The 23,530-nt window shown below is 38.4% G+C and overlaps 1 protein-coding gene and 1 long non-coding RNA gene across 2 annotated transcripts in view; one reads left to right on the top strand and one right to left on the bottom strand.

Annotated features, from left to right (window-relative positions):
* Window positions 1-3,681: 3,681 nt before the first annotated feature.
* Window positions 3,682-8,595, bottom strand: TMEM229A (transmembrane protein 229A). The gene has a single exon (XM_052000682.1). The coding sequence runs from the start codon at window positions 8,576-8,578 to the stop codon at window positions 7,211-7,213; it is 1,368 nt and encodes a 455-aa protein (XP_051856642.1). The 5' UTR covers window positions 8,579-8,595; the 3' UTR covers window positions 3,682-7,210.
* Window positions 8,596-8,881: 286 nt separating this feature from the next.
* LOC127564261 (uncharacterized) overlaps window positions 8,882-23,530 on the top strand; it is an 82,034-nt gene continuing 67,385 nt past the window's right edge. Inside the window, exon 1 of the long non-coding RNA XR_007954218.1 lies at window positions 8,882-8,980. This is a non-coding gene — a long non-coding RNA (uncharacterized LOC127564261). The remainder of the gene's footprint in view (window positions 8,981-23,530) is intronic.

The following is a 23,530-nucleotide window of genomic DNA, read 5'->3' as shown; positions in this document are numbered from 1 at the left end:
TTTTTATCCTTCTCCTTTGCTTATTTAACATTCTTCTTTTGTCCCAAAGGTATTTCTTATGCTTGTCTTCAGCTTTTTTTTTTTTAAACTTTTATTTACCTAAATCTATATAGCTTATCTTTTCTTTTCTTCTTTGAACTTCAGTGTTCTGGGAATTATCTGCTAAATATCTCCATCCAGAGGTCTCAAGGCAACTCAAATTTGGCATAACAATTTTCTTTATCCTTAAACTTATTCATTCTGCTTATGGCACCATTCTCATTTTACATAATCAGGTCAAAAACATCAGAATCATCTTTGATTCTTTCCTTTCCTTTATTCCCTATATTTAACCAGTTGCCAAGATCTACAAATTCTATGTATGCCTTTCCTCTTTTCATTATGCCATCTTTGAGCTCAAACCATCATTGTCTTTTATCTAGATTATTGTTAATAATTTCCTTACTGGTCTCTTTGATTCTGAGTTTCTATTATCTCTATTTATTCTTTATACAGTTGCCAAAATAATTTTCTAAATCACAGATTTGTCCCTCCCCCAAAAGCCTTCAGTGGTTCCCTACCTGTAAGGTAAAATGTAGAGTCTTTAGTTTGATATTTAAGACTGTCTACAATATGCTCCTACTTCTCTTTTTACCTTTATTACTCATTATTTTTTACTTCACATAACCTAAGCAAAACTGGATTTCTAGTTATTCAATTGATATTACATTCCTTTTGCCTCCAAGCATCCATGGAGGACAGCCATCACTGCTGAAATGAATTTCCCTCTTATCTTTGCCTTTCAGAATCTGGTATCTTCCTTTGAGGTTCTATTCAAGTGTCATTCATCTTCCTCCTCTATGAATTTTTTCTGGATACCTTCAGCTGAAGGTACTTTCTTTGCCCTCAGATTTTTCTAAAGCTCTTTGGATTTCTCCTTTGCTCCCATCATACCTTAACTTATACATAACTGTGTACATAACATGGCTATTTCCCCTTCCACTATAACTCCTTAAAGGCCACCCCAGACTTCAAGAAATTACCAGCATAGCTGAAAATTCTACATGGACTTTGCTCCAGCCATACCCCTACTAAGTCTATAACCCAAAGAGATTTTTTTTTTAAGGGAAGGGGAAGAATCTACTTGTACAAAAATATCTATAGCAGTTCTTTTTGTGGTATCAAAGAACTGGAAATGGAAGGGGATATCCATTAATTGGTGAATGACTAAATAAGCTGTGGTATATGATTGTGATAGAATATTACTGTGGTATAAGAAATGATGTGTAGAATAATTAAAAAAAAAACCTGGAAAGACTTATACAAACTGATGGAAAGGGAGGTGGGGAGAATCAGGAGAATATTGTACATAGTAAAACAATTTTATATGATGATCATCTGTGAATAATTTAGCTATCTCAGCAATACACTAATACAAGACAATTCTAAAAAGTTCATGATGAAAAATGCTAACTACCTCCAGAAAAAGGATTTATGAAACCTGAAGGCAGATTGAAGCATGCTTTTTCCCCCCACTTTATTTTTTTCCTGTTTTTGTCTCTGTTTTCTTTCACAACATGACTCATACAGAAATATATTTTGCATCATTGAACAATTATCAAATTGCTTATTTGCTCAGTTTTGGTGAAAGGGGGGGATGGAGAGAATTTGGAACTCAAATTTTTTTTAAATGAATGTTAAAATTATTTTTATATATAATTGGGAAAACCCCCCAGGATAACACCACATATATTTTGTAGACTGGCAAGAAGTCTATTTTAGCTGAAGATCTGAGCTACAAGTTTGAAAATCAGGGTAAAGATTTTAGCTAGATTCATTTTGTAGGCAATGAGAAGGATTTGAATGTTTCTGAGGGACTTATTGGCTTTTTCATTGTTTATTTACTGTCCCCAGTAAAGGAATCTGTACTTTACTACCCTACACACACGTATACATGCACATATGTACTATATGGTGCTATATAGCATATTATATACATGTATATATATGTATATGGTATACATTAACTGTATATGTACATTATTTATATATAGTATGTATATTTTCTAACTTAAAGTATTATAGAAGCATCAACATGGCAAAGTAGATAAAGAATTTAGGGCCTGGTTTTTTAATCAGGGAGATGTAAGTTCAGATCTTGCTTCTAACATACTGAGTAAGTGAAGAAAGTCATTGAAACTTTCAGCAACTCTAGAATACAAGTTATAGAGAAATTGCTGCTGATTTGCATTAGTTCAGGAAATTTGCCCCCAAGGAGCTTCCAACACTATCAAATTCCCAATCTGAAAACAAAACAAACGTGAAAAAAACAACTTAATGGAATATATAATGCATAGCATAAGATATATAAAATTAATTTAAAATCCAGTGTATTTTTACATTACTGCCTTTTAATATAGGCAAAAATAGATTTTAAAAACTGCTTTCAGACATTACACTATGATGACTTGTTCATCATTCCAAGTCAAGATAATTTCCATGGTTATCGATTTCATATATACATTACTGAAAAAGGAAATGAAGCCAATTGTGTATTTGAACTTTTTTCTCCTAACCTCTGAAACAGAACCAAACATATCCTGCTTATCATTTAAAAAAATAATTAAATTACATTACTAAAATGTCAAGCTTGTTAGTTGTTTTCTACCCAGCAAGAAACTTTCTAAGTTGTATTTATTGAGTGAAGTTTATGTAGGGGAACTGTTAAATTTGGACACAAAATTGTGTAAGCTCAATTAACTATATTATTGTCAGTCTTAGTCAAGATATGATCATATGTTACATGTGAGTTTAATACACAATCATATTTCATGGTGACATGGTTTCTGAGAGTCAGTTGTTCAATGGTTTCAGTTATGTCTAACTTTATGACTCCATTTGGGGTTTTCCTGACAAACATATCGGAGTATTTTGCCACATTTTTTTTCCCTAGCTCATTTTAGAGATGAAGAATAACTGAGCAAAACCAAGTGAAATGACTGACTTGTCCAAGTAACATCATTAATAAATATCTGAGGCTAGATTGGAACTCATCTATTCCTGATTCCTGGCCCAGTATTCTATTTACTGTGCTACCTAGCTACTTAGGAAAGTCAGTAATTACCACCAAATGTGAATGTTTATCTCTGAGGTCATGTTCAGTTTTTAATTTATAATCTTAAAATCCTCACATCTAAAAGATTTTTTAATTGATTTAAACTGAATATGAAAGGGATTGAGTTTTACTCATATCAGTATATGTTCATGTTTTGATATCCATGCTACCAGCTAAGAATATTTTTTCATTACTGTCTTTTTTTTCTCCAAACATAACCAACCTACTGTATTTAAATAAATATTCATTTAAAATGCATGCATATGTATTGTTTTAATATGGTGTATTTTTCACCAGCACTATTTATTCTGAGTCATGAAAGGGTCCATTAGTGCCAGAAATTCAAGAATTACTGGCTTACTTTTTGGTAACATACGTTTTCTCCTTTAGCTAGCTTGGTTTTTGGATAGTAGGTTCAGTCATTGATAGGTGCATAATTGAAATCTTTGCAGATTTTCAGTAGAATCATCCCAAGCTTGTATTCTATTGGCATAAGCTTTAGGAAAGTTGAGAGACCTCAAGGAACATGTTAGTAAATGGTTAACAACTGGCTCTCCCCAATAAAAAAAAAAAAGTATACAAGATACTTGTTTTAGTTTAATTTTCATTATTACCATTTTTCTCCATTATTTTATTGAGACTAGACAAACAAACAATCAAGCCCTGATATGCCAATTTCTGACATATAAATGCTTACACTGGAAAAAATAACAATACAATAGGAGATAGCTTCAGTACACACCTACCACTTATTATTATATCAAACTAAAGCATTCAGATAGTGATTTTCTCAAATATTTCTATTAATTTTTAGGGAGGACAATTTGGTATGGTATAAAGAATACTAGAAAAGAAGTCAGAAAACTTGAGTTTGATTTTCCTCTTAACCACTTATTTGGTGTAATGGTTAAATGATTTACCACTTCAGTCTCTCATTTTGTTATCTACAAAAGGAAGATAATGATGGTTGCCCTAGATACTTCATGGGATGATAAGGAAGTCCATTTGAAGACCTTAATGTTTTATATAAATGTGAATTATTTTGTATTCTTGGGCTATTATTAAAGCCTTTCCCAATCCACCACAATCCTAGTAACTTTCTTTTACTGCTCATTTCTAATTTATCCTGATCCTTGTTTATTCATAGTTGTTTGCAAATTGTCCTCCCTAATACAATTCTTGACAAAAGGGGCTTGTTTTAGCTTTGTATCCTTAGTTCTTAGCACAGTGTCTGGAACATAGTAGGCACTTAACAAAGCTTACTGACATAAGGCTCTCTGTCTTAGGACAGTAAAGAAAGTTTAGATGACCACATAGGCACCATTGAGAGACAGAAGACTGAGTTTTAGCTTCACCTGTGTTACTCACTTGACTTTTAATCTGGGGCAAAATGTTTTACTTATTTATACTTCAGTTTCCCCATTTGTAAAATGAAAGGGATGGTCTGCATGATCTCTAATATCTTTACCAGAACCAATATTCTATAGTTCTGTGCAACTGTACTAGAATGTATCACTCAAATAGAGGGCTTCAGCATTTGGAAAAATGGAACCAGTATTTATTATTGATCTGAGTACTAGATTAAATTTATTTTTACCTATCAATTTGTAAACATCTTTGGTTGTAACACAACTAATGACCACTGGTAATGGGAAATAAAGATAACATAGATAACTGAAATTCATAAGGAACTGAAAATATTCTTGATTACTATTATCACACTTCTAATACTATTACTACCAACAAGTAGTAGAACTGCCTAATTTATCACTTCCTTACTCTAGCTTTTCTTTGCATGTGTGTAGTTTGAAATTAGCAGTGAAATGGCATTCAAAAACAAATTTGAACATATTCATACATATATACTTGAGCAAGCAGATGATTTTGATAATCATTTCTTGAATAAGAACTGTCTCCATATAAATCTGGTAAAGTGATCATTATTTGTAATTGGATCCGTGAAATGATCATAGGATCAAATTGCTGAAAGGGTCTGATCCCTTCTATTCTGCAGATGAAGTAGAATCCTGGAGAGGTCAAATGACTAAACTTAAAATTTTGGCATTTAGTGACCAATTTGGGATTGAGTCCAGGATTTCTAACTTCCAACAACAACAAAACAACATTTTTTTCACAAGATGTCTGGATAGATGGGTATTTTAGTTGATATTTTAACTGGGAAGCCAAATGAGTAGGCTCTATGATCTTGAAGATTTTTCTACATAGTAATAGCAGCTAGCTTTATGTAGAATTTTAGTCTGCAAAATACTATTTACAAATACTATCTCATTTGAGCCTTGCAACCATGCTGAGATTAATCACATTTTACAGATAAGGAAATTGAGGTGTAAAGAGGATAATTGATTTTATGAATAAGCTGAAGATACTTATGTAGTTCAGTCATGAAAGAGGGCTTGTGTGAAGTTGGCATTTGTTTATAACCCCTTTCCCTAGATGAAACAAGTAGTGATTTCAGGAATAATTCTCTAGACTTTTATTGAAGATAGATGCTTCCTCATAGAAGGTTGTGTTGAAAGTTCTGATTCCAGATCTAGCACTCTATCCATTGTGCCATTTAGCTGCCTGTATTAAAACCAACATCTTTTCCTTTCTGAGGTGACTACTAAAGACTAGGGGTTAGCAGTTTGTTTTCATGCATTTTACATGTCAGTTCATTTCAAGGAAACAAATATTATTACCAAGCATCTACATGCAATAAAGCAATATTCATATTAAAAAAAAACTTTCAGATTTTCCTTTCTCTGAAATGAGCATTAAGATAGTTTTGATTAATTTTATATGATCTGCATTAACCTCTAGTCTATATTCCTCCTGAGTTTAACAATATTTTAAACAAATTTTCTTGATTTACATAAAATGTTTTCCCCCTCCTCTTTCTATAATTTAGAGTAGTCGACATGGATCACAAAAGTCCATCACTGATTTATTCTAAGCATTGACACGACAGGCCCAACTGTAGGACTCTAGGGGTCCCAGACAAAATTATATACTTTCAAAGACATTATGGAACAGGAATAGGGCACATGATAGATCTGTGTTTATAACTAACAGTGATCTCAGCAATTTATTTAATCTCTCCTGGGCTCCAGTATTTTGATCTGTAAAATCAAGGAGATGATCTTTCTGGTCCTTCTGATTTTGAATCCTATGATTTTATAAGAAGTACTTTATTCTTCCCGGTTTTTTTGTTTCTCTGTGGGATCATAGTATCATAGATTCAAGCCTGACCCAGAAAAAGGCTTAGAATAAGAGTACTTTTGAAGGATATTCTCATTGCTGGAGGTATGCATTTTGTTTTATAGGCACTTTTTTTTTAAGGAAAAAAATCAAGCGTGGATAAAATAAGATTTTATCAACTTTAATACACTTAGTGTTTAAGGCTAACCAGTACTGGAAAGCAGTCATTTCCAAGATGGAGATCAAATGTCTTAACACAGTGTCAACTGTCTGAGCTCTTATTAAGATCTTTTTTCTTTCTTTCTTTCTTTCTTTTTTTTTTTTTTAAATAAGCTATACTTAGACTGTATTTCTACATTAATCAGTTTCTTTCCACTTAAATACTAGACAGAGGCACTTTAAGAGTTACAAATTGCAATTTCAGGTGTACAGGTCAGTGAATTTCAGCAGGCATTGATGACATGGAAAGTAACAGCCTCGATTAATATGTAAAGGAAAATTAGAAAACTTCGTTAAATCTTTTGAAAGTTGTTGGTCTTTCACTGAAGCACTTCCCATTTACTAAAGGTTAATTAATAGCTGTCACTGATGTACACACAAGTAAGGGCAAACCACAGCTTTCAGTCTTTAAGGTAGGAAGGTTTTGTGTGTGTGTGCTGTGTGTAGTAAAAGTTTTAAAAGAAGATTTAAATACTTTGAGTTAGAATACATCTCCAAAGTGCCACATTTCAAGGTACTATATTATCCATAAGTTCAATAATCCCATAAAATCAAAATTGTAAATAAAACGTGTTTAAAGAGATTTTAGTAAAATATATAAAAAGTAAAAGATTAAAAAGTATTGCCCCCACCCGCTTAAACTTCCTTTAAAAATTGTCTTGGGACTTCCAGTTATTATTATTATTATTATTTTCTATTTCATTTAGCTGGTATGTATTGTACACGCCACAACACATTAGACAACAAGTCCTGGTAGAAGCTAAGAAATATCCAACCCGGCAAATACATCAGGGTGATGAGTCCCATGAAATTCAACGGATAGTGAGAATAGTCCCACGAGCAGCCCCCACACATGCGGAGTCCCAGTCCCCAAGAAAATTCCCACGTGTAGATGAAGAGAACGTAGATGGGAATCCTCTTACAAGTCCCCCAGCCTCGGCTGTAGTGCAGATAGAAGTAGAGCTTTTCTACCACGAAGCTGCAACTGCCGTACATAAAAAAAGACCAGAGAGAAGTGTGGCCATTGATGGCCCCATCCTCCTGTCCTAGGAGGTTAAAGAAGAAAGTGAAAAAGATCTCATCCAGGAAACCATGCATCCCGAAGAAGAGAAAGCGCAGAAGGTCGGGGAGCCCTTGGCTGGGAGCTCCTCCGACCACCCCGGCGCCTCGGGGCCGCGGTCTCCCGGTGCTGGGCGCCGCAGCTGTCCGAGAGTCGGACAGAGGAGGGGGGCCGCGCCAGGACGGCTGCGGCTGCGGGCGGCGGTATCGCAAGCGCAGGAACCTCTTGAGAAACACTTGGGAGTAATAGACTGCCAGGACGTACTGGAGAGCCAGATCCAGCGCTCCGGGAGCAGCTTCGCTCACCTGCCGCCCCCCGTGGCTTATCAGCAGCAGTGCTTTGCCCACCAAGGTCTGCAGCCCCAAATGGACCGAGGGGTACAAGAGGAAATTAAAGGCGAAGGTGCTGGGGCAGTGGCGACGCTGCAGATAGACCTTCTCCAGGGCGAACTGGGTGAGCGAGTGCAGCAGACAGTGGTAGGGAGTGGAGAAGCCCAGCATCTTCAGGTCGGGGCTGTGGAGGAAACCTCGAGCCCAGGAAATGAGCACGTCCAAGGTGATGCCGTGCATTCCGTAGAAGTAGAGGCGCATCCAGGCAGGGAGTGTCGAGTCTTCGGCCCCCGGCGCCACTGGGGCTTCAGCAGTGGACAGCGCCCCCGGGCAAGCTGCGGGAGCGGGGGCCCCGGACCCCGCTTTCCCAGCAGCAACAGCTTTGCTGCCGGCTGCTCCGGTGGGGCTCCAGGCCGGTGCCGGGGGCGCACCGAGCCACCGGGGAGCCGCGACTGTATCCCTGTTGCCGCGGGCTATCAGTTCCGAAGCATTGCCGTGCCCCGAGCCTCTTTCGCCTTCGGGTGAACCGAGGCGTTGGGCCGAAGCGGGGAGCTCCGGCCCGGGTCCCGGACGCTGCCTGCAGGGGTTAAGGTGGAAGCCTCCATCTCCTCCTCGCTCCGCCGAACCTCCTCTTCCTTCTCCTCCTCCGCGCCGCTGGTGCGGCGGGAGCGACTGCATCTCCGGGGCTTGCAGTTGGCTCCTCCCGGCGGGGCTTCGCGCTGCTTGCTAACTAGGCGCACTCCTCCTTCCCTCCGTTCCTCTTTCCAACCCCGACGAGAGAGGGACTCTGGGCTGCAGTCTACCCTTCCCTCTCCAGTTCAAGCACCAGGTTCGGGGCAAGGTCCAAACGGGCAGGTTCGAGGCAAGCTCCAAGAAGCAGGCTCCGGGCAAGGTCTCCTCTCCCCGGGGCTCACAGTTCGAGGCCTAATGCTGCTGGTTGGTCGGCTGCGGGAGCTCGGCCCGAGCTAATCAGAAGGTGGCGCGCAGGCTGCAGGGAGAAATACAGAGAATTTCACAAACCCTTCAGCTTCAACCCCACAGCCACCACCAAGCTCCCTCAACAGACACTGGAAGCGTAATGTGAGCTGCTACACACTCCCCTGTTCTCTCTAAGCTTTCTTCACATCCCTCTTTTCATTCCTCATACCCCCTCCTCCAACCTCATCCTTCCCCTTAAGTTCACATTTCCTTTTGACCCGCCCCCAACCCCCACTTTCAGCTTCTGAGGCTGAGTCTGTTTGCTAAGCGCTCTGGTATCTGGCTTCCTTTCCTTTTCTTGCCCCTTCTTAGTGTTCTAGCTCTTCCCTCTCCCTCCTCACCTACTTCGGTAGAGCCAGGCAGAGCCAAAGCGCAGGGTCTAGAGGCACAGGTGATGCCTGAGATGTTGATTTCCTAACAGGTGTATATGGCAGAGTATTTCCTGGAATGGGGAAAATGGGGCCAGGGCCTGGTTGGCAGAGATGAATGGCTGAGTGCCATAGACCAAAGCTTTGGGCTGGAGACCAAACAACAGTATTGTATTTTTAATGTTCTTTCTGGAGGCCAATTCTGTTCTAAATATTTGTCCTCGCAAATGAGCCACCAGTCCTGTCCTACTAAGAGGGCTAATAGATTACTACTCCCTTCTTCATATTCCACAGTTTCTGATAACATTTCTCAGAGTCGTAATTTACATTCTTAACATATCATTAAACAACTCTTCGATCAAGGATAGCGATGGAATCTTTCCTATAGTTTTTTTTTTTTTTCCTTCTGTTATCTTGTGCCAATTTCCTATGGCAATAAAGAAGTTAGGGAAAAAGTCAGATTAATCTTCTTCTTCTTCTTCTTCTTCTTTTGTTTAAATCAAGTTTCTTTATTTAACTCAGACAAGTCAGGCCCAGAGAGTTTGTGGTTTGTCCAAGGTCACCCAGTTCCTAATTATGGAGATGGAGCAGCTTGGGAATCAAGACATTCAAGCCCTTATCTATCTCTGCCATATATTAGTTTGGTGAACCAGGACAAATTTTTTACTCTCTTTAGGTTTCTTCCCATATGGATTTTTGAACTGGAAGTTATGGATTTTAAACCAAGACACCTTTAGATTTTCCATCTCAAACTTGGATATTTTTGTTCTCTCTAGTTGATCAGTGGGGAGGTGTTGGGGAGAGAAGGAAAAGTTGAAGTTATCATGGGATTTTACCTTCTCAGAGTGGTATCCCTGTCTACCTGGGAATTCCTTCCTTAGTGCCTATATCCATATATGTAGCTACTGCCCTAGCAGGTCCTAGAGTACTTCAGAACCAGAGAAAAGGGGTGGAAGTGGAATAGTTAATGAAGGTGATTTATTTGGAAGTAAATACTTGTTAAAGGAAGGAAAAAAGCATTTATTACCTACTATGCTTAATGTGTTTACTATGTTCAAAGCCTTTTACAAATATTATCTCAGTTCATCTTCGCAACAACACTGCGAGGTAGGTGCTGTTATTGTCCCCATTTTATAGATGAGGAAATGGAAGCACAGAAAAGGTTTATGACTTACCAAAATCATATGCCAGTATGTATACAATACAGGATTTGAACCCAGGTCTTCCTGACTCTAGACTTAGCAGTCTATCCATTGTTTGGAATTTAAAGGAACAACTAAAGTCCCCTGCCTCTTCTCCTGACACTTAGTAAGCATATCATAAATCCTTGTTAATTGATCACTTGATTGTCTGTGCCCCACTGACTTCTCCAAACTAGAATCACAGAATTTTGGAATGCTAATCCTTGAGAATCTAATCTAATTGCTTCATTTTTCATAAAAGGAACAAAATACTCAAAGAGATCACATTACGAGTTCATAGTAAAGTATGAGTTTCCTGAACCCTCATATGTACCTATGGACATGCCATTGGTTTCCCAGGCCTCAGGTTTTATATTTATTAAAAGAAGGAGCTTCATTAGACTTTTTTACAGCTTCTATATTTAAAATCCTTTTCTAAGCCATTCTGATTCTTAAGCATTTAGTGAAAGACTAATCTCCTTTACTAAATTGTACCTCTAGGTCTAACCAAAGTCCCAAGGTTAGTTATTAATTTCTAGCCAATCATATAGAAAAGAATATGTCTTGGTAGTTTGGATCTGGAGAAATCATATTCTTAAAAGTACTTTCTTCCAGGCTATTCGGAAGTGCCCTTATTCTTTTTCCTTTCCTCTCCTCTCTCCTCTCCTCTTTCCTTTCCCCTCTCCTCTCCCCTCTCCTCTCCTCTCCTCTCCTCTTTCCTCTCCTCTCCTCTCCTCTTCCTCTCCTCTCCTCTCCTCTCCTCTCCTCTTTCCTCTCCTCTCCTCTCCTCTCCTCTCCTCTTTCCTCTCCTCTCCTCTCCTCTTTCCTCTCCTCTTCCTCTCCTCTCCTCTCCTCTTTCCTCTCCTCTCCTCTTTCCTCTCCTCTCCTCTTTCCTCTCCTCTCCTCTCCTCTCCTCTCCTCTCCTCTCCTCTCCTCTCCTCTCCTCTCCTCTCCTCTCCTCTCCTCTCCTCTCCTTTCCTTTTTTCTTTAAAATTTGACAATAGAAAGATGAGAAAAATATTATGTTGTAAAAACGTGATATAAAAGTAGCTGTTTACAATGTCACTTTGTTTACTGAGGAATTATTATTATTATTATTTTATTGTTACTCTCTGAAATCCTCTAAGACTCTTAACTATTTAACATCCTCTAAGTTGCAAAGCAGGTTTTTGTCCTGATTGAGTGTCGTCTTTGGAAATTTACTACTACCAGTGAAATCATAGATCCAACTCTTTCAAGCCAATGCTCTCTCAAAAATGGTTAAAACACCCTTGTTCTGCTTATTGACTGTCACTGGTACATGCATGTGACATTCAGATGTTAAGGACAGAAATTTCCTGTTAGCACACATACATCAGAATGGCTGCATTGTACAGACAAGTTCAGTTGTCAAAATACCTGAAGCAAAAAAACAATAAAAAGTTGATCATCATCATAAAAAAGCAGCAAAAACTATTTATTGAATACAATTATGTAGCAACTAACTTCCTAAACTGATGCCTCTGCTTGACAGGTTTATGACCCTGGATTCTTGAAGGTTGGGCCAACAGAAAGAAGCTTTTGGCAGGTTCTATGAAGATAGAAAATTTTGGGGTAGGATCCAGGCACGGACTGTTCATCCATTGTTTGGAGATCAACTTAGTGAAACTTGGAAGACTAAAAAATAGTCAATTTTTCTGCCACTGAAACTCTTCTGCATTTTTTTTTCTGTAAAAATCATTCTGTGGTGATTTCTTTCATTCTCTTTGCTGTAACTGCTTTTATGGTATTACTGGGTGCCTTTGTTGTTGGCCTTGGTTAACTCTTAATTTCTTATTTCCTTCCATGCCAGCCTCTATGCTCTTCCTGCTTTAACAGCTCTTAAAAGCTATCTGCTGAATTGTAGAAAGGATGAGATCACTTGTAGTGGAAGTATTAGCTATACCCAAAATGTCATAGATCCTTGAAATAAGTATGAGAAATGCTATTCGCTGAGTCTCAAAAATGTGTCATCTTTATTTTAAAGAAGTTGATCATCTAATTGAAATGTTATGAGAGCAGGATGAAATGAAGTCTTGAGTTTATAGGATTATAGATCAAGAAAGTGTAAAGGACCTCAGAATCCATCTAGTACAATTCCCCAATTTTACAGATGGCAGAATTGAGGCCTGGGGAAGTTAAGTGATTAGCCCAAGATCACACAGGTGGAAAATGGCAGAACTGAGATCTGAAATCAGTCCCATTCCTCTAAATTCAGCCATAAAATTGAAGACCCTTGGCACTATTGTGTTTGAATTTTGCCCGTGCTACTTAAGTCTATATGAGCATGCATAATTAATACAACTTCTCTAAAACTTAACTTTCCTCTGGAAATTGAGGGAGTTTGACTAAATGATCTAAGATTTCTTTTAATACTAGATGACACTTTCCCACAAAAATTTGGACAAACTGTCAATATTATTCAAAAGTTTAAGTTTTTTAGTAGATGTATAATAAAGTGTTAGATAAAACTTTTCAGGAATTTTTCTCTAATAATCAAATAGTTTCTAAGCACAACAGGTACTGATTGCTAATCTTTTTAACTTCAATAAAGAAAACAGAAAAGGATCACACAGCAGATTTTGAAAGTAAAAAGTGCCATTTCAATATGGAAAAACTCTTCATCATAATATCATAGCCAGATACCTATCTAATAAATATATTTTGGTTGTTAGTAGTCATAACTTTACTAGCAGGGGAGTTTTCTCATCAATGCAGAATTTCTTCAAGCCTTAGTAGATAATCTTGAATTGTTTTTTGGGAAAAAAGAAGAAAGATAATGAAAAGTACAAGAAAAAAAACAAGGCAGAAAGGTCATAGAGGCTGAAATGGAAGGAAGATTAGAAGTTAAGAGTTAACCAAGGCCACTCCTTACCATCCTAAGTCAACAACAAAGATACCCAGTAATATCATAAAAGTGACTACTGCAAAGAGAATGAAAGAAATCACCACAGAATGATTTTTACAGAAAAAAAATTGCAAAAGAGTTTCAGTGGCAGAAAATGAACTATTTTATAGTTTTCCAAGTTTCACTAAGTTGATCTCTAGACAATGGATGAACAGTCCATGCCCTGGATCTTACCCCAAAACTTTCTATCTTGATAGGACAAAAAAAAAAAAAAAAACAAAAAAAAACAAGGTAACCAAAGTTCTGTTAATAAGTATAACCATGCAATGAGAATGGTTTGAGTGTCCTGGCAGATGCTCTATATACAACTATGGTAATGAGCCTTTCTGCATGACTCACAAAGTTTCTTTTTAACGATTATACTTTGAGCTTTTCTAGCTTGGTAGGTTCTGCCAGAGCTTGTACTCTGTTGACGTAGATTTTACTCAGCCTGCTGACTTCCAGGCCATGTTGAGACATTGGCAGAGTAGGTTAGTGAAATGGTCTGAATGTCAAAGTAGAGTGATCTTCATTTTGGGTTAAGGCACCAGATTAGGAAAGATTAGGAAAGACCCCAAATGCCAACTCAAACCAAAAGTACTTCAGTTTTTTGTTCATTCATTTTTGAAATGGTTCCAGAAGAAGGTAAAAGAAGCCATGAGAATTTGAATTCTATAACCAATGTTTATCAATTCTGTTAAAATGTTCTTATTTTCAGATCTGTTTTTTCAGAATATGTTATTTATTTTGATTAGGGTGAGATATAATAGATATTTATATTCTTAAATAGGAAAGTATTAAAAGAAACACATAAAAATTCCAAAATATAATACTTAATTATTCTTTGTTAAAGTGTTATTTCTGTCAATTTCCTTTCAGGTTTTCTCCCTTTAGTCACATATTACATTGTCTTACATTCTTCCTGGGCCTCATTGTTGTTTCTTTCCTTCTCCCCTCCCTTTCTCTCTCTCTCTCTCTCTCTCTCTCTCTCTCTCTCTCTCTCTCTGTCTGTCTTTCTTCCCCCCTCTTTGTTTCTCTCATCCCTCTCTTTGTCTCTTTCCTCTCTGTCTTTGTCTTTCTCCCCTCTCTCTGTCTCTTTGTCTCTGTCCTTTCTCTCTGTCTCTTTCATATCAATATCTCTTACAATCTTGAGAAAATTGATTCCCAACCTTTATTTATCTACCTTAATGTTTCCTTGATAGCTTCCTTAAAAATGATTTTTTTCATAACTTATGCTTCCTCCCCATATCTACAAAGAGGTTTACCACATTTTTAAAGATTATGTCATCTCTAAAAAAATGATTTGAATCATTCTTAAAATGGCTTAGAAATCTGCTCCATCCTTCCTCTTTATAGCCTTCCTCTGTGATTTTTGCAGAACTCTTTCCTTCTTTTCTGTTTGTCTTTTTTCTGAGCCCTTGGGGAATTAAGGGGTACTATGGTAATATTGGGGAAGCTTCCCAAAGGTTCTTTTTATTTGTCTCCTTTTGGTTGTACTTCTTCCTGCTTTCTTGAGTATTAACTCCATTTCTTCTAGTCCCTTCAGTGCTAAGAGACTTGGGAGACATGGTGAAAAATGGAAGACAGAAGGAAGGAAATATTCCCTACTGTCTATATATCCTATCATTGTGCAGGCAGTTGAAGGGGAAACAAGTGATGGCTATTTTTTTAAGGGGCAGAAAGCAGCCAAAACACTGGTGATCTGGAGGTTGCCTGAATGCTAGAATGCAGCAGTATGGAAAGAGAGTTTGCAGTTTCAGTGAGTACATTCTGGAGTGAGTAGGAAAAGGGTTGAGAGAATGGTTATGGTAAATGATTATCAGACAAAGGAGGCCTAGTGTGAGGTGGAGAGCCAAAGCAGCTGAGAGACTTTGACAGCCATGGGTTACTGAGCTCAGCAGTGTATTTTGGGATGTGACATGAGTGCAGAGAGAGAGAGAGAGAGAGAGAGAGAGAGAGAGAGAGAGAGAGAGAGAGAGAGAGAGAGAGAGAGAGTGCCTGAGAGTGAGGATGAGACTGAGAGCTTGAACAGCTGTGGTGTGTCTTGGCAGGATCCACAGACAAAGAAGGAGAATGGCATGAGAGGTGGTGAGTCCACTGGGGATTTAGGACCTGGTTGCTGGTTGTTATCCCTTTTCTCTATCAGTCACTCATTCAACAAGAATTTAAGTTCTTCCTACTTTATGTTGGGTGGTGTGTTAGTTTCTGAGGACAGAAATGAAATAATTTCTGCCTCCAAGGAACTGATATTCTCTTAGGGAAAACAACATGTATTCAAAGCATATATAATTCATGAGGGATAATGAAAGGCTCTAAGGTCAGGTTTTATCTAATTGATTTTTTTTTTTCCAAATTAGGGGCTGCTGAATTCACCTCTGAATTTATGTTTTAGAAGGATGGTACCCAGGATGAATGGGAATACTGTACCTTTGATGCTGGCACGGTGGAAAAATGATGGATTTGGAATAGAAAATCCAAGTTTGAATCTTATACCTATCACTCACCACTGTATGACCTGACTTGTGTTTCTCACCTATAAGAAGGTGGGACTGCATGACCTCTAAAGGTCCTTCAGCCTTGAAGCTATCAGCCTAAAAAGCTAACACTGTCATGTTCTGTCACTGGTATTCACCAGGCTGCCTAATATTTATCAGACTCTGTTTTCTTAAATACCAGGAGGTTTTCAGAATAAAATCATCGCCCTAGAGTATGTATGCCTAACAACTTAAAAAAATATCAGGTCATTCCTGGGGACTTGTAAGAGGATGGGTGTCCATTGTAGTACTTTACTTTATTAAAGAAATAACAATAGTCACTCTCCAACCAAGCCACTTTCTCGGTAATTAGATTCAAGATAAGATTTTTGCTGTGAGTCTGAGTGTTTTGGAAGCTATTATCCTTCTAAGTTAGCATCAAGACAGTGAGCTCATTGAGAGCAGGAATTGTCTTTGATCTTTCTTTATATTCCTAGCACTTAGCAGAGTGTCTAGCACATTGTAGGTCCTTAATAAGTGTTTATTGACTGTCAGTAAGTGGAGAAACCAACAGCTTTTTAAAGTAGCACAATATGAAGCTAATGAAGCAGGGAATCTATCTGCTTTTGATTTTGGAGATAGAGCTGTATTATAGCCCCATCATCAGAGAGCATACTGGGCTTTAAGGGAAGTTGATTTGAAAGAGATAGAAAATAGCAGCTGTTGCTAATAGTCCTAATGAGGGAACTAGTTTCTGCCCCAGTTTGAGAGGGATACATACAAACAAATAAAAGCAGGAAGAGCCCAGATTTCTGGGTTGTTCTTCCTAAATTGACCCATTGGGTTGGAAAGGAGACCAAGATGACCAGGAGGAACTCAGTGTGACTGGGACATCAAGTAACCTACATGGTTTTTCCTAGAGTGACTGTATTTGTCTTTCCTTGCATTATGAGAAAAATTTTGAGCGTCAGGCTGAATTCAGAGAGACTAAGAAGGGGGAGGGTAAAATATTTATATAGTGACTACTATATGCTAGACCCTGTGCTAACACTACCAACAGGAAGGGCAATAATGATTATGCCATAAAGTCATTGATAACCATGTCCTTTAAAACAACATCTTCTGAGTCTTCCCGATTCTCTCATGTGTGTTTATATCAGGGTTAGAAGAATACAGAAGTATTTTTGAGGCTGGGAGAATGCTTTTGATTCTTGGGAAAATGTAGAAAATATTTTTAAAGGATACATTCTATATTGTTTATTAAAATCTAGTGGGTGAGAAGCACCTTTGGTATAGGAGATAAAAAGTTGAACTTGGAATTAGGAGAATGGGGTTAAAACTCCACATTTAATATCAACCTTGTAAACCTGGAAACTCTCTAGCATTTATCCACTAATTCATAAATTTTGTTGAATAGAGAGAGGGAATTTCCATGCTGGGAGTTCTCCATCTGACAAAATCACACATCCTTCACTTTTTGGCTTATTGGTATGTCTTGTAATGCATCATTAACCAGCTATTTCCACTGTAACCTTTTACTTCTCCAAGCTAATCCACATCTTCATTGCTCTCCTTTTTCCTTCCTGTTGCATGCATAAATAGGAATGTGAAGGAATAGACAGGAATGTAGTAAGGGGAAGGCGGGGAATATGTTTGTAATTTGGCAAGATTATAGTGGGTAGCATGGAAAACTAAGTTTATGCAAATGGATTAATTACTGACGTGTAGCTAGATGGTATAATGCAATGCTGTTCTTAGAGAGGAAGACTTGAGTTCAGATGTATTCTCAGACACTATTTGTATAATTCTGGGCAAGTCACAACCTCTGTTTGCCTCAGTTTCCTTGACTTTAAAATAGAGATAATAATACCACCTACCTCCCAGGTTTTTTGTGAGGATTAAATGAAATAGGATTTGAAAAACTCTTAGGATGGTACCTGGCCCACAGGTAAATATATATATATATATATATATATATATATATATATTTAGATCTATCTATCTATCTATACTTATTTCTCTCTGTTCTCTTTCCACTATAGCTACCTTGGCTTTTCTGTGGCATTAAGTACTATCTATCTTTCTCTTTGCCCTGAGTTGGAAGTGCTGAAAATGAATTGGGCTACTGAGTATCATACCTTAAATGTCTTGGCTGGCTATATTCAAGGCTGCTCAGTCAAAAAAAAAAAAAAAAAACAAAAAACCCTATGTGACAATGGTTTAGAAAGTTTAAGGAACTTTTCTAAGACCAAAAAACAATGGTGTTGTATGACATCAAGCACTGTGTTCTGAGTTATTTGAAGCTAAAAATCCCAATTGATTTAATGAGTTAGTAAAATGGAAATCAAATCTGATGAGATTTGGAGCTCTCAACTATTTGTTAACTTCCTTGAAGAAGGCCTTGAAGTGGAGTTATTGTAAAAAAGAATTTGATGGTCCACTTTGTTAGGACTCAGTGATTGTGTCTCAACAAATCTACCAGTCTAGAACTACTGCCCAAATCAAATGCTGATTTTGAAAGCCAATGGCCTTTTCTCATTTCTCAGTTTCTTTGGCATCTCTTCTTGGTACTTCTTTCCTTCTTTGAGTTAGTGACATTGTTGTCATCTCGTTCTTTTTTTCTCTCATCATCTTGTTGATTCCTTTCCTCTCTTTAAATGTCTGTCTTCTCTTTTTTCTTTACTCTCTCTTCACTCTCATATCAGCTTTAAGCATACGATTGCCAAATCTATATATATCCACACACAATTTCTGCCCTGAACTCCAGGCTCAGATTTCTAACTTTCTGGTAAACATCTTCATCAAGATGTACTCCCAGCATCTTGACACTTTAAAGTTGATATCAATATTTTACTAAAACCTGCTCTTCCTTTCAAATTCTTTTTTCCCTTTTCTCTTCCTCTTCTTCCTCTTTCTCCTTCTCCTCCTATCTTCTCTTTCTGTCTTCTCTTTCTCTCTCCCCTTTCCCTCCCCTTTCATCTATCACCTATTTTAAAACTGTCATCTGTTGGTATCCTTTAATTCACAAATGGGAATACCTAAGGGGAATTAGGAGGGTCTCTCTCTCTCTCTCTCTCTCTCTCTCTCTCTCTCTTCCTTCTCTTCCTCCTCCTTCTCGTCTCTTCTTTTTCTGTCTTTTTCTCTCTTTCTCTTCCCCTTTCTCTCCCCTTTCATCTACCTACTTATCTTTCTATCACCTATATTTATTTTTTAAATGGCATTTTTTTGTTAGTATCCTATGAATTCAGGAATGGGCACACCTAAGGCAATTAGGAGGAACTCAGGAATTAGGAAAAGGTGTTGTTAAGTATGTAACCATTGTAACATGACCTTGTGACATGGAATCATCATCAGTACCCCAGCTATTTACTGTATGTTATAATTTAACTTACATCAGTTTTCTGTGTTGCTCAGTGCACAGGAATCTTCCTGGAGCTTCCCACAACACAGGAAAAGCCATCCAAAGTAATTAAACTTTGAAAGCTTCACATCTTTGTCTCAAATTGAAAATACTATCCTAGAAGCTTGAGTTAATTTGTTTTATATAGGTTGGTGAGGGGAAAGACTGGTGACCTTCACAGAACTGGGAGTTGGAACAGACTTCAGCATTCATTTAACCAACCTTGCCAGTGTTATTGGCAAAACCTTCAGCCTTTGTTTTCCGGTCTCCACTGTCCTAGTTTCTTGATTGTGGTAATAGTATCTTCCTTCTAAGATCAATTATTCCCCTTTCCTTTGTCTAGTTTGTAAGGATACATGATTTGACCTACTTACATATACTTGGGGGAAATTGGCTCATAGCAAGGACAAGGGCATGGGTATTGTCCCCCTATTCATTGGCATTCTATGTGGTTGCTAAGGTCCTTATGACTTGGTCATTCCCCACTCTGAAGTAAAGGGTAACAGTGAATTTATATACAAAACTCTTATGAGTTTCTTATTGTAAAAGACTAGTTAGTACTAATAGCTGCTCTAATTTTCCCTCTTTGCTTCTTTTTTTTAAAGGATGATGAGGTTCTGGCAGGAGGGGCAGATTTCTGGTTTTTATGCCTTTTTTTATTCCCATGTATTTTCTGCTTGAGAAATCTAAGTTCAAAAGCCTTATTTTCTCATGTTTATAAATAAGTTCCTTGAATATAACTCCTCATGTTAAGATAGGTTGACTTTCCACCTTAGGAACTTGTTTAGCTCCAGCTGTTTTTTTTTTTTTGGGGGGGGGGAGGAGGAGATTGCCCATTTCTTTGGGTACCACATGGTCTCCTTGAGTTGCCAATGCAAATTGGACTAATCCTTTTTACCTCTTGATTGATAAGTCCTTTCTTTGCACATGGCCTACAGGAGCAACTTTACTGTCCCTGGAGTGATTAGGTCCATTATTTCTCTCCTTTCAGAGTGGAACATGGCCCTCTCCTATGCTATTTTCCTCCATTTGTCCTGGGAGACCTGTCTTCAATGTGCATGATATGAGTGAGGTTCAGGGAAGAATCACAGATCATAAATCATGATTGGAAGCAACTTTGGAGAGCATCTAATCCGATTTTCATTTTGCATCGATGAAGTTGTGACTTGCCTAAAGTTATACAGGTGGTAAACATCAGAAGTGGGATTTAAGCCAATGTTCCCTGAGTCCAGAACCATCACTATTTCCACTGTACCATTTATTAATCTTGGCTTTGATCAAGGCAGAAATTTTGCTATATGTGCAGCTTTGCTACCTCCAGTAGAGATCCAGAGTTTCCTGATCTGGTGCTGTGAAGTGATTTTTCTGCCACAGCAGACCCATACAGCAGGTCTCCTTTCTTCTGAAACTTCTCCTGTGGTAATCTGATCTTGTCATGAAACATCCTATTGCTCTGCTGAGTTTTGAGGCTCCAGAACCGATCAAGGCTTATGCCCATGCAGTGTGCTTTGGCTTCTGGATCCTAAGAAAAATGTACTTTACTTGTAATTAAGAGAGAAACTGGGGTAGCTAGGTGGCTCAGGGGATAGAGCAACAGCCCTGAAGTCAGGAGGACCTGAGTTCAAATGTGGCCTCAGACACTCAACATTTCCTAGCTGTATGACCCTGGGCAAGTCACTTAATCCCAATTGAGTGAGAGAAAGAGAGAGAGAGAGAGAGAGAGAGAAAGAGAGAGAGAGAGAGAGGGAGAGAGAGAGAGAGAGAGAGAAAGAAAAGCTATACAATATGAATTTTTATGCTGTCATTGATGGATCTTCTAACTTCCTGCTCCCCTCTGTCACCTCCATCTTGGAGATATCAGTCCTTAGAAGCATCAATAAGGCTATACTTTGTAAAACTAAGGTCTATAGATGGTATCTCCTCATTCACTCTGAGGGATTCCTTGACTTTCTAAATCACCCCCCTCTTATAATCTCCACAGGGAACCACTGACGTTGTTGGACACACTCTTAAGAATCCTATACAGGAAGCACAATGAATCTAGACTGGGGCTTCCTGGAGAAGCCTTAATCTCTGGCTGATCCCCAGCTTCATGTATTTGGTATTCTGTATTCATCCCAATGGCTCAACATATTCTTTCTTTTCTCATCAGCTTCTAGATAGTCATGTCAACATTATCAACGATTTCCAGGAATGAGACATCCTTCCAAATGGCCTGTTAAGATCTTATTTATCTTTATGGCAGATATCTTGATGGCAGGAGGTTAGAGTCAGTGGCTTTTTTCAGAACTCCAATCATTTACCAGCATCTCACTAGTCTCCCACAATGTCCCAGTGCCTAATTTGGAAGCAGGTCTCAGTGCTACTTGGAAAAAGGCAATTTCATCCTTCCAGGAGGTTGGCAATAGGAGGCAATGGCATTCCTTATTGTACTAAAGAACAGAGAGTACTGGAGCAGAGTGCCAGTGTGTGGAGAGCTGCACAAAGCTGTCAGGAGACTAGAATCTAGTGGGACCAGTTCTGTACCCACTGAAGTCACCCGGGGCAGGGACTGAGGCTGGTGGTTGTTGTCTTTCGTTCTTGAAGAGCATCACTATATTAGAGTCAAGTTGGCATGGCTGATTGGTCCAAACTCGAAATGCTCTGCCACAGGTTGGGCACAGATAGTCTCCACAAACATTTGGGGGATTCCTAACTTTGTGCATCTCTCATTTCTTCTGGATTAATTCCATTGTGCTTTGCTCATAGAACATGGTGCCTTCTCTGATGAGGGCACACCATGCTGGGTGATCCTGTGCCAGTGTCTCCCATATCATAAAATCAATTCTAAAGTTCTTTAGAGAGACTTTGAGAGTGTCCTTGTATTACATTTTCTGACCACCTTGTAAGCACTTGCTCTGGGTGAGTTCTCCATAAAATAATCTTTTTGGCAAGTGTACATTTGGCATTTGAACAATGTGGCCAGCCAACAGAGTTGCATTTTCTCTGATACAGTTGGCAGTTGAGTTTGAGAAAGGACATCAATGTCTGGTATCAGAATCTTCCTAAGACAATTCACATGGAAGCAGTTCAGTTTCCTGGCATAGCGCTGGTACACTGTCCAGGTTTCCCAAGAATACAGCTAGGAGGTCAGCACAATGGCTCTGTAGACCTTCCTTTTGGTAGGCAGTCTAATGGTCCCCTTCTCCCACACTCCTCTCCTTAGGAGCCTCCTAAACACTGAGCTAGCTGTGGCAATGTGTGTGTCCACCTCATTGTCAATGTGCACATCCCTGTATGTACGTACAATGTGTACAGTATATAAAGTATACTGCCAAGGTAAGTGAATTTGTCCACAGCATACAAAACTTCATTTGCTGTAGCATGTTGTAACATTAATAGTTTGGTTCTGGGTGATGGAGTACCTGTGTTTTCTTGGTGCTAATTTTTAGGCCAAAATTAGCACAAGTAGCAGAGAATCAATCCATACTTTGTTGCATCTCAGCTTTGAAGGCTGCATTGGATTTACACTCATCTGCAAACAAAAATCATGCACCCGACATTCCCTCCACTAGGTTTTAGTCTTTTCAAGTTGAATTTACCAGCAATGCGCTAGCTGACTTTGATACCGTGTTTTTCCTCACTGAAGGTGTTTGACAGCATGGCTGAAAACATGATGCTGAAAAGCATGGGAGCAAGCACACAACTTCTTTTCACTCCATTGGTGACTGGAAAAGCTCGAGAGTGTTTTTCATTGTCCAGAATTCAGGCAGACAAGCTATCATGAAACTGAAGGGACTGAGGCTAGTGAAAAGTAAAGTCCCCAGTGTGATATCTTTGAGTTCCAACTTTCAGGGGCAAAGAAAAGAAAAATGAGAAACTGACTAGCAGGGGAATAAAAGAAAAAGACTGAAATTACATAAGATTCCAGAAGAAAATTCTGGTTAAAAAGTTTAGTGTATGTAGAAAAATCAATAATTAGCTATTAATAACAGAAGAAAGATGGCATCTAAACAAACTCAGACAACTCTGAGTAAATAAATATAACAAGACAAAGAGAAATGAAAGAACAAGTAATGAAGCAGTGAAAACTTTGCATTCCTAAGACAGTATGGGATCACAGCAGGATATTCCTGAATGCTACCAGAGAAATAAGAATTTTCAAAGCAGAATGTATGACCTATATGGGAGAAATAATTGACAGAATTGAAAAAAAACTTGAATCAGCCTCAGCAAATCTTAACAAAGAAGCAAAAAAGAAAAAGCTTTATTTCTATGAGGAATGCAAAGAAGAAATAAAGATGTGTGAGCTTCATGAATAAAAGGTCCACGAATGAAAGAATCA

The sequence above is a fragment of the Antechinus flavipes genome, chromosome 5 (genome assembly GCF_016432865.1).
Source record: "Antechinus flavipes isolate AdamAnt ecotype Samford, QLD, Australia chromosome 5, AdamAnt_v2, whole genome shotgun sequence".
NCBI lineage: Eukaryota > Metazoa > Chordata > Mammalia > Dasyuromorphia > Dasyuridae > Antechinus > Antechinus flavipes.
The sequence above is the reverse complement of the archived record's forward strand: the minus strand, read 5'-3'. Positions and strand labels throughout refer to the sequence as shown.